At 35.1% G+C, this 12385-nt stretch overlaps 1 protein-coding gene across 1 annotated transcript in view; it reads left to right on the top strand.

Annotated features, from left to right (window-relative positions):
- PDE3B (phosphodiesterase 3B) overlaps positions 1–12385 on the top strand; it is a 169608-nt gene that overhangs the window by 140447 nt on the left and 16776 nt on the right. The window contains exons 8-12 of the mRNA XM_036119328.2: positions 652–800; positions 1980–2117; positions 3113–3224; positions 5484–5597; positions 10940–11139. Coding sequence (XP_035975221.1) covers positions 652–800; positions 1980–2117; positions 3113–3224; positions 5484–5597; positions 10940–11139 — 713 coding nt within the window. The remainder of the gene's footprint in view (positions 1–651; positions 801–1979; positions 2118–3112; positions 3225–5483; positions 5598–10939; positions 11140–12385) is intronic.

Raw genomic sequence — 12385 nt, 5'->3', positions numbered from 1 at the left:
CAGTTGTGTGAATATACTACATTTATTTATTCTACTGTTGATGGGTTTTGGGGAAGTTTCCTGTTTATAATATTACCAACAGAATGAATATGATTTTTTTTTACATGTGAATGAATGCTATTTAGCTACTGGTGCTGCTTCCCTTTTCCATGAGATTTGGGAAAAAAGAGCATTATTAATCACATTGGTAGAGAAATAATTCACAATAAATGATACTGTGTTTTAATTTTTAGATGTGCCTTGATCTCATTCATTTATAATTATGAATCTAGAGTTTTCATAGCCAAAACTCAAACAATTTCAGATGTTGGACATTGCATACATCAAATTGCTAAAAACTTCCTATTGATAGGGACTTCCTTTTCCTTTTTTTTTTTTTTTTTTTAAGATTTTATTTATTTATTTGACAGAGAGCACAAGCAGGGGGAGAGGGGTAGAGGGAGAGGGAGAAGCAGGCTCCCCGCTGAGCAGAGAGCCTGACGTGGGGCTCCATCCCAGGACTCTGAGATCATGACCTGAGCCAAAGACAGATGCTTAACCAATTGAGCCACAGGCACCCCATTTTATATTTTTTATAAGTAATTTTCCTTATAAAACTATGCATATAGGGCAAGTTTTATTCTTATCATTACTCTGTGTATTTTTTGAAAGGTGACGAAGACAGCACCATTCCCTCAAAACAATCATTCAACTGCACAGAAGCACAGGAAGTGGAAACAGAGAACAGAGACTACAGAAAATTATTTTTGGAAGGTGATAATCACCTAACAGAAGAGGCACAGAATGAACAGCAACCAAATGTAAAAGATAAACTTTCCATATGATTATGTTAAGGTGAAATATAACATTAGTTTAGTACTAGTTTCATTATCTTTGCCCAGAACAAGATTTTTAATATAATAGTACTTTTAAATTTTTTACTGAAAAGTCCTTATATCATATTAAAGAAAACCTTGGGTTAAAAATAATAATTAGAGTTGACCATTGAACAAGGCTGGTATTAGGGGTGCTGACCCTCCCACATGCAGTCAAAAATCCACATATAACTTTTGACTCCCCCAGAACTTAGTTGCTAATGACCTTCAGTTGATCAGAAGTCTTACTGGTAGCATAAACACATATATCAATTAACACATATTTTGTATATGTATATGTATTGCATACTGTATTCTTGCAATAAAATAAGCTAGGGCAGAGAATGTGATTAAAACTCCTAAGGATGAGAAAATACAGTCCTGTATGTGCTGTCCTTACAGTCCTGGGAGTGCTCTATCTACAGCACTGTCCTACAGAAAGTCCAGGTGTAAGTGGACCTGCATGGGTCACACTGGTGTTGTCCAATGGTCAATTGTACTTCTGAATCCATCATCCTAGAACAGCAAAGTGCATTCGTTGTAAAACGAACACATGAACATATTTTAGTTTTACAGTAGATATATTACTTTCTATGCTGATATTTTCTTCATTGTGTATGTTAAAAGTATGAGGAACAGGTGCACAAAGCATTAAAAAACAAAATCTACTTACTTATAATAGCAGTGTTTTTCTTAAGTTCCAAATTTAAGCTTTTTAGGGAAAAAATCATCCATTCCTTTTGGGAGTTAAACTAGTAATAAATACCAGTATAAGATAGGAGTCTCTTTCTATTATCCTTTGATACCTGTAACTTCTAAAATACAAATAGTGGATTTTAGACTTGTATATAGTGTTTTGGAAAGAAAATATTTTTATTTATAAAAGTACTGTGAAGATTAATAAGTCTTCTGATGCCTAGAAGACATTTTTAATTTTTCTGAAGATAGCATTTTACAAAGAGGGGAAATTGGAAGTACAGATTATATTTGAGAATAACTTTTGTTGAAAATAGTATTGACCATTTTTTAATGTTCAGTTTTAAGTGCTCTCATTTAGATATGGATTTAACAATATTTTTAAAAGGTAAGGTTAAGTTGGTTTGTTTTCTCCCCCTATATGTGCAGATTGAACAGGAAGCATCACTGGATCTGATTTTAATAGAAGATTATGATTCCTTAATAGAAAAGATGAGCAACTGGAATTTTCAAATATTTGAAGTTGTAGAAAAAATGGGAGAGAAATCAGGAAGGATCCTTAGTCAGGTTTGTTTAACATCTCTACTTTTTTTAATTATAAATTAATTTTTTCTTGAATCTTTATAAAACGCAAAGTCTAAAAACGTGTACTACTGGGTTAGGCACAAGTTCAACATTGTTCACTGAATTCTTTTTTTCACAAATGAAATTTTCAGTAGAAAATTTGAGAAGAGAAACCTATATACATAAACCCATATATGAAAATAATTATTGTATGTAATGTGTTTCATGTAATTTTGTTTGAATAAATGAAAAGTAGTTTTTTGGGCCCATATTAGTGGGATTTAGTTTTACTACAGAATAAAGAGTTACTTTATATTGAGCCCTGCAGTTGAAAAGGACATGAAAGGTGAGCTAGTTCTAACCACTGAAACCTGTGCTTATTTTTTTCACCTGCCCTCCCTGTGCTTTACCCAAGGCCAGATGATTCATTTCATGCTAGAACCATGGAAAAATAGTTCTTTTCTAACCACCCAGACTCAGGGTTCCCCCTGAGAAATTCATACAACAGCATCAGATTAACCTTCCCAAAATATCACTCTCATTATCTTCAAAGTATCTTATTTATGAAATGTACAAGCATAAGGATAAATTATGTGGAGGGCATATGGTTTCATCTCATTGAAGTCTTTAGGGACAAAAATGTAATAAATACATTGTTCTGACTTCTGTTAACACCCAGGACTAGAGTAGAATAGATTTCATATGCCCCTTAATAAATTGTAAATAAAAAAGCTAAAGGGAAGAATGGAAAAATTTTAAAACTGGGACATGATATGGTAATCTTTCTTTGGTTTTCAAGGGTTTTAGGGTGATGTCTTCCTTTTTAATATTTTGAAAAGAATTTCTTGTATCTTGTAAAGAATTTTTTAATAAATTATTAACTTAAAGACATATATACATGGTAACATTCCCAAATGCAAATCACAAAAACATATTCTACTCAACTACAAATAGAAATTCTGATTTTTAAAGTAAATTTTATTTTAATTGACATTTAGGTTATGTATACCTTATTTCAAGACACTGGCTTATTGGAAATATTTAAAATCCCCACTCTACAGTTCATGACCTATTTTCGTGCATTGGAGAATGGCTACCGAGACATTCCTTGTAAGTATCAGCAGATCTTATTGCTTAAGTTCAGATAATACTGGTTTTGAAACTATTATTTTTCCCTTCAGATCTAAACACTTTTTAAATTACATGTTTGGAAAAATTTAAGTAATCTATATGCTGCTACCTAGAGCTAACGGACTACTATTAACATTTTGGTATATTTTCTTAATAATGTTTCATAAAGTGAATCATAATATAGACATATACTGTGCTCTTTCCCTTAATTATTATATGGTGTACAACTTTCTATGTTAGTAATTATTCATCTGAGTATCTTTTAAAATGTTTGGTAATTAAGTCAAGAGTGTCAGAAAATTCTTGACTTCAAAATATTTTAAAATTATCCATAGAATTTCTGTTTTTAACTGTGTCCTGACCTGATTAATTGCTAATGGCTATTTGATTTTATGGTAAAATATACTTTGAATTTCATATTAGGAAATGATACAGGTTTCCTTATACATCTATATATTCTACAGTTTCCCTTCATATGGACACATTATGGGAAATCACTTATATAAACACAGAGCAAATTATTCTTAAATTGGTATAACTCATTAATAATGATGATACTTAATGTGAGTTATATGTGCTGTAATTACCACTTACAAAATATGCTTTTTAAAAAGTGACTGCATTTTATAAATAGAATAAACTGATACTTTATTTTTTGAGAGAGTGAGCACGAGCAGAGGGAAGAGGCAGAGGGAGACGGAGAAGCAGGCTCCCTGCTCAGGACTCCGAGATCATGACCTGAGCTGAAGGCAGATGCTTAACCAACTGAGGCCCCCAGCCTCATTTAAAGTGATACTTTAAAATGGACTTCAAAGGAAGGAGAATGGGAAAAATAAAGAGGCAATAAAGAGTCTTTACTATCAGCTCCAAATAGGATATTAAGAAAAGAGCCTCTGCATCTAACTTTTCTAAACTTTAGTATCCAAATTTGTAAATGGAAATTACAGTAGTCTCTACTCCATAGGTAGTGATAAGATAAGCCATGGAAAGTGCATATCAAAATTCCTGGCATATAGTAAATGGTCAGTTGACTATATGAATAATTAAGCTCCTCGCAGATTGACATCATGTCGTGTCAATGGCCTGAACACTTAGTATTGTGTCATCTGCTGGTTCTACCTGGTACTCATTAAATATCTGTTGAAGTGTTGAACTTTTATTGCATATCAGCTGTGACTGTAATCATGACATCTATGAAGATTATATCATTTAATCCTTGTTGGAAAGTTTATATTATCTACCTTTCACAGGTGAGAAGTAAAAACTCAGAAGAAACTTTCCCAAGATCATAAACTCTTAGAAATGGCAAAAGCTGGGTTTCACTTGTAGGTCTTGCCTTTTCACATAGTGATATTTCAGTAAACCAGTGTTTCTCGATTATGTACTATGTCTCAGATGCTGTTCTGGATGTTTTCATATGCCATTTTAACATTTCATCCTTCTAGCAGGCCTGAGAGATAGGTGTGTCTCATCTTTTCTTTCTTTCTTTCTTTCTTTTTTTTTTTTGGTGTATGTGTTTTTTGTGGTGGGGAAGTTCAAGTATCCAGAATTTGTAAGTGTTGCCTGTGTGCAAACATGGGTCTCCATAATCCAGACACTATTTACATAGTATTTTTAAAGCTACAAAATAGCAACCTTCAGTAAATTTTTCAGTGCCTTTCTTTTTTTTTTCTTTTTAAAGATTTTGTTTATTTATTAGAGAGAGAGCACACATGAGCAGGGGTAGGGGCAGAAGGAGAGGGAGAAGCAGACTCCCCACCGAGCAGGGAGCCCGACACGGGACTCCATCCCAGGACCCTGGGATCATGACCTGAGCCGAAGGCAGATGCTTAACCATCTGAGCCACCCAGGCGCCCCTCAATGCCTTTCAGTTAGCCCTTGTTACTTGCCTTTCCTTTGACTGTCTTACTATGTTTTCATAGTATATGTGAAAGTTTTTAAAAGAACTTTTTAATACATCAAGAGACTTTAAAAAAATAAGATGAAACAAGGGTTCCTGGCTGGCCTGGTCACTAGAACGTGCTACTCTACTCTTGATCTCAGGGTCGTGAGTTCAAGCCCCGTGTTGGGCATTGAGCCTATTAAAAAAAATTAAAATGAAATATAATATAATTGTGGGAAGTTATTCCAAGCCATACATTTTATTTATGCGGATATAGGATAGTAGAAAATTATTGTACTTTAAGAAATGTCCTATGTTAAACATAACATTTTTATAAAACATTTTGGTGACTTTAGATCATAATCGCATACATGCCACAGATGTCCTGCATGCAGTTTGGTATCTGACAACGCGGCCAGTTCCTGGTTTACAGCAGATCCACAATGACCACGCAGCAGGAAATGAAACAGGTACTTCCGTCTACAAATCTTCCTTTTAATTATTTGTCTAGAAATAATAAATCAAGCTATCTCATTTCATTACCTCTGTTCTTCTAAAAATTTCACTAAGTAACCTTTGGTACATGTAAATGAGTATATAAATTTTGATGCATAATAATGGCATGCAAATTAGGAAACCTAGGACCCACCTTAAGAGCTAGGTTTAGATGAAATACTGTTGGATCTACCATGTTTCTTTTCTGTGTCCCGTCCTGCTGCTTGCTATCCGGAATAGTGTGATAATCGTTTCTTTGGTCTTTTCTTTCAATTCTTGGTTTTCTGTTTTAGGTGTATCATGTAAATTTAAAATATATAACCTTCACAATGAAAGTGGCCATACTTAAAAGCCTCATGTAAGCATTTAAACAGTGACATTAAAAACCTTTCATAACATTTATGTTTTGCTCACAAAGAAGTTAATTCTGTTCATCATGAATACAATTATTTGTACAAATGTAATGAATTTACATAACATGGTTGGTTCTCTTAGTCTAGTTTGTAAAAGAGGGGAGAACTACTTCGGCGAGATACACACACACACACTTAGTTACTGATGCCTGGAAATGTGATCATGCTGATCAGGGCAAACGTCATAGACTTAGCCATTGCTTTACAGTGTTTGGTCATTGAGTCCAAAGTTACTGCCATTACGTTTTCTGCCATTCCCTATTTACTCTTTCTTAGCCCTCCTCATTCCTTCCATTAGTTCTGCGCTTCCATCAGATCATTTTCTTCAGCTTTTTTGTTTGTAGGTGTATTTATTTTCTTAGAAGAATATTTTCATATTTTAGCACATTTGACGATAGTGATTGATTTTGTCTGATCCTTATTATCAAGAGGAAATAAGGTTCCTGCTATACATGGGAGGATGTACGTCCGTAACCCAGGGGATTTTTTGGCCTTTTTGGTACTCCCATGTCCAGTGACAAAAGATAATGGAAAACTACAGTAATCCAGTATCATCAGGATCTCAACAGTGCAGACCCTTGAAAATATAGATCATTTCCCTAGGCAAAGTACCATGATCAGTAGAGATGCTGGCTGAGGACAAAGGGAAAATGGAATTGTTAGTGGAATAAGAAAATGATAAATCTGAAGTACAGCTATGTGACCAGTCTCAGAAGTGAAATCTATTAATGGCTCTCTATATATTTTCCTTATTGATATTTATTTTATATAATAAGCAAATTTTTTCTTCTCTTTCTCATTCTCCTACCACCCAAATATTGGTGGACATTTGGGTTCTTTCTACTTTGGGGCTATTATGAATAATGCTGCTGTAAGTATTCTTGTACTAGGTTTTGTGTAGATATGTTTTCATTTCTAGCTGTGGAATTCCTGGGTCATAAGATGATTCTGTGCTTAACATTTTGAGGATCTGCCAAAATGTTTTCCAAGGTGGCTGCACTATTTTATTTTCTCACCAACAACGTATGAAGAATCCAATTTTTCTCCACTTCTTGTTATTATCTTTTTCATAACCATTCTGGTGGCTGTGAAGTGGTATTTCATTGTGGTTTGGATTTGCATTTACCTAATGGCTAATATTGTTGAATGCCTTGCCATTTGTGTTCTTTGAAGAAATGTCTATTCATGTCTTCCATCCATTTTTAAATTTGATCATTTGTCTTATTATTGAGCTGTAGGAGTTCTTTGTATATTTTAGATATAAGTCCCTTATCAGATTTATGATTTGCAGCTATTTTCTCCCATTCTGTAAGTTGTCTTTTTACTTTCTTGATAGTGTCTATTGAAGTACAAAAACTTTTAATTTTGATGAAGTCTAATTTATCTTTTTCTTTTGTTGCTCATGCTTTTGGTATCATATCTGAGAAGGGTTTTGCCTGACCCAAGATCGTGAAGATTTACTCCTATGTTTTCTTCTGAGAGTTTCATAGTTATAGGAAGTTTAGGTCTATGACCCATTGGAACTAATTTGGGGGATAAAGGAAGAGGTCTTTCTTTTACACATGAATATCCAGTTGTCCCAGAACCATTTGTTGAAAAGAGTTCTTTATATATACTCCACATAGTCAGCTCTTAAATGTTACTAAATCAATTTCTACCTTATAAGATGTGAGCATTGAATGAAACAACATGTATGAAAGAGCCTAACATCATGCAGGGCACATAGATGGCTCTCAGCATGGTCTTAGCACCCTTGTGCAAAATCAGTTGGCCATAAATATGAGGGGTTATTTCTGGACTCTTAGTTTTATTTTATTTTTTATTTTTTTTATTTTTTTTTTAAGATTTTATTTATTTATTTGACAGAGAGAGAGAGACAGCGAGAGAGGGAACACAAGTAGGGGGAGTGGGAGAGGGAGAAGCAGGCCTCCCGCAGAGCAGGGAGCCTGATGCGGGGCTCGATCCCAGGACCTGGAATCATGACCTGAGCCGAAGGCAGACGCTTAACGACTGAGCCACCCAGGCGCCCCTGGACTCTCAGTTTTAGTCCATTGATTTTTATGTCTGTCCTTATACCAGTACATTATCTTCAGAGCTTTGTTGGTAAGCTTTGAAATTGGTAAGTTTAAGTCTTCCATCTTTGTTGTTTTTCAAGATTTTTTTGGCCATTCTCGTTCTCTTGTATTTCCATATGGATTTAGGTCCAGCTTGTGACTTTCTACAAAAAAAAAAAAAAAAAGAAAAGCAGCTAGGATTTTGATAGGGATTATGTGGAATCTGTAGATCATTTGTGGGGAGTATTGTTATTTTAACAATAGTAAGTCTAATGGTCCATGAGCATGGGTGTTTTTTCCACTTATTTAAGTCTTTAAATTCTTTCAACAATATTTTTTAGTTTGCAGAGTACTGGTTTTGTACTTCTGTTAAGTTTATTCCTAAGTATTTTATTCTTTTTGGTGCTAGTGTAAATGGAATGGTTTCTTGGGGCTCATTTTTTGATTATTCATTGCTATCACATATAAAAATAATTGATTTTTGCATAGTGATCTTTTATCCTGCAATCTTGATGATCACCTTTATTAGTTCTAATAGTTTTTTAATTGATTTCGTAGTATTTTTTCTATATACAAGAGCATGTCATCTATAAGTAGAGATAGTTTTACCTCTTTGTTGTGTGTTGGTCTCAGCCTGTCAATAACCAGTGTTGTGGCTGGACCAGCTCTTGTGGTTATTATGATTGCAAGATGCCCTTTACCAATAACCATCAAGAAACTTTAAAAAAATAACGGTTATAGGAATTGAAAATTACACAGCATAGCTGGGACCACAGAGCAAGGTCACAGGGGGAGAGAGAGAGAGAGAACATGCACAAGCATGCATGCAAGCAGATGCACCTGAGGTTTATTGGGGTCAAGAGTAGGGGGGTTTCACTGGCTCACTCTTTATTGGTGAATTTAAAGCATAAGACCAGGAATGTAAAGCATGGATAGAGAAAAAACCAGCAGCCCACATGGTCAGTTATTGAAATGAACCAGGATTTCTAAAACAGAAGTGGCCTGGCTGTTTGTCTAGACAGGTGGCTGGCAGGGTGTCTCTTTGCAGTTGGCATCTTTGAAATGGATGCCTGGGAGATCAAAGCTTAAATCAGGCACTTATGTTACAAAAAAGGGTGGGGGGTACTGTCAGGGTTTACACTATTCTCTTCTCTTCCGGTCTGGATGCCTTTTACTGAGGCCTCCTTTTAAATTAATCAATTAAAAGAATCACCATTTTCTGAAGAAAGTAAACAAATAGGATCTGTGATAGTTACGTTGAATTGTCCTTACCAGCTATTTTATTTTTCATACTATTAATTTCATGTTAAAACAAAACTGAATGTATTAGGATCCTAATATGTCAATTTTAAGTAGTTGAGTTTAAAAGGATGTCTTTTGCCATTTTTGGTATTTTATATGTATATTTATAATTCTAGGGGAAATCCAGAATGCATATAACATAGGGAAAAATCAAATTATTGGCTAATGTTGATAACTAAAGTCTTATTAGAAATTTGAATATTTAAATATATCTTTATCCATACATTTAACTGTCTTGCTTTTATTTTTTATAATTATTTTTTAAAAGTTCTAGTGTGGGTGATTCTAAAACTCAGTTTAATTAAAAAATAGAAACAGCGTAAAAATAATGAGGTATCTTTGTAATTATCACTAGTGTGTATTAAAGTCATTATGTTAAAAAAATTCATGTGGGGCGCCTGGGTGGCTCAGGTGTTAAGCGTCTGCTTTCAGCTCAGGTCATGATCCTGGGGTCCTGGGATCGAGCCCCGCATTGGGCTCCCTGCTCCGCGGGGAGCCTGCTTCTCCCTCTCCCACTCCCCCTGCTTGTGTTCCCTCTCTTGCTGTGTCTCTCTCTGTCAAATAAATAAATAAAATCTTTTAAAAAAAAAATTTTTTTTTAATTCATGTGATGGCAAATATTTAGTGAAGTAAATTATGATAAAGATCATTTTGGACTCTGACAAGCCAGGACATTATTCCTAGTTTGCCACTGATGAAGTCAATCTGTGAAATTTTGTATCTCTCTAATATCTTTGTGATTTTATTTGCTGTCTACTCTAAATATAATTTATTTTTTCCTTCTTATACTTTAAGGTCATTTTAGTAAAAGTAATAGAATGACCATCTAAATAGATAAAGCCACTAAAATACAAAAAAAAAATGAAGAAATCAATGGTAAGATATTAAGACATGGAAAGCACAGTGTTGATAGTGAAAATATTGTTTCTAACTAGAAGATAAAAAGAGAGTTATGTTATGAGACATTCCTCAGTTTTCTACGTCTTTTCATTTTCCGTAGTTTTTCTTGCCATTGTCTTATAAGGGGCTTCATGGAAAAAGAGAAGGGAGGAGAGATTGTAGTCAGGGCTACAATGAAATGTAATCTTTCTAGTAAGATTTGAAAAGCATCTATGTTGAGAAGCTTAGTTTGTTAATACGTTAAATTCCTAAATCTTCATACAGTTTCCACGAAATTTTATTCTCTAGATTGCTTTTTCCTGTTACTTCCTATGCCCTGGCCATTATCTCTAGTCCTTCAATAATAAATGTTAAGAAAACCGGAGGTTTTAAAAAATTATTAGCTCGAGTAAGAGAGCATCATAAAAATCTCATAATGTCTTTATAAAGTAAGTGACTTCTGCGTCATGTTTAACCTTGTTCCTCTCTAGTAGCATGTGTGTTGGAAAGAATAGACTTGTTTTAAGTCCCTGTTTATAAATAGAGTGTATTTCTTAGCTTAGTCAACAAGTAAGATAAATAATCATATTGCCTATGGGGAATCCCCTCCTTAGTCTCATTTTGTGAGGAAGTTATGTGTCATGCTGGCTTATTTTGCTTGTTCCTCAGATTCTGATGGCAGAATGAACCCTGGGCAATTGGCTTACATTTCTTCGAGGAGCTGCTCTATTCCAGACGAGAGCTATGGTTGCCTTTCTTCAAACATTCCTGCACTGGAATTGATGGCTCTCTATGTGGCAGCCGCCATGCATGATTACGATCACCCAGGGCGGACAAATGCATTTCTAGTGGCTACAAATGCCCCTCAGGTAGGAAATACGTTTTCAGAAAGATTCAAGAGTGATTCTGAAATTTCACAAGCATGTGGTATATCCTTTTGTAACCCACCCTTCAGTTGACTCAGATAGCCATTCCATCTGCGTGGTAATTAATTGGATTTTAACACATGGCACTGACATGAGATGTGCCAAAGAATGAAGAAGAAATTACCTTCCCCCGCTCGAAAATAAATAAAATGGTCGTCAAAGAGTAACTCGCTGTATTATGAAATTCTGGAAGCCTTGCTGCCAATATTTTTGCCTTTGATCAAATTCATAAGACTGACTAGATGTAAGCCTGATTCTTCCTTCTTCCTTTCTGTGGCTAAAAGCGTAATGATGAAGAACTATCATTTTCGTTGCTGTCCTCTTTTTTCCCTTAAGACTCAGACTCTAAATCTCTTAGTGCTGCATATATTAGTGTATGTAAACATTTCTTCTAGTACCACGTTATTTTTGTATCCAGTACAGCTGATAAGGTACAAGATTCCTCTACCGTCAAAATTTGCATAAGAGGTAGGAGTTCCCACAAATGGATACTGTAATAGCAGTAGCTTTAGACATTAGGGCTTGGAACTAAATCCTTGGTTTTAAGTGGTTGTGGGTGTTTGTTTAGGCTGGTGATTCCTGAAATGTCATCTTTGTTTCTAACTGTGTGCCTTTCAAAGAACAAGTGACTGCTTGCTGAATTCAGCTTATGTCTTCACTTCATTGCTCTGTGTATAAACCTCACTTCTGATTTTTTCATCTTCTGTAGCCATCCTGTGTTGCTCTTCACACTTCTCTCTCCCACACTCTCACTGTTTAAAAGAAGAGGAGATCGGTTCTCTAGCCAGAACAAGAATAGGATTCAGAGACAGAGAGGGAGAGAGGGTTTAAAATGCTACATGATTCATTTCTCCAGTGAGGCTTTATCTATTAATAGCTCATGATTTCTGCAGGTAACTTTTCAATGAATTTCGATCTAGATACTAATATTTGTCCACTTTCTAAGAATAGCTGAGGGAGAGATGACAAACTAAGGACAAATGCCTCCTCATGTGCATTGCCATTCTGCAGGAAGCAGAGGTGCATTCTCTGTCTCGCCTCACACTCCATCGTCTTTAAAAACCTGGTCCTGTGGGGAGTCGTGGAGCTGGGTGGACGGGGCACAATGCAAAAAGCACTGGTCTTGAGATCAAGAGACCCGAATTGGATTTCTGATTACCCGGTCGTTAGCCGTGTGATCTTAGGCAAG

Source organism: Halichoerus grypus, chromosome 11 (genome assembly GCF_964656455.1).
Source record: "Halichoerus grypus chromosome 11, mHalGry1.hap1.1, whole genome shotgun sequence".
Lineage (NCBI taxonomy): Eukaryota > Metazoa > Chordata > Mammalia > Carnivora > Phocidae > Halichoerus > Halichoerus grypus.
The sequence above is the reverse complement of the archived record's forward strand: the minus strand, read 5'-3'. Positions and strand labels throughout refer to the sequence as shown.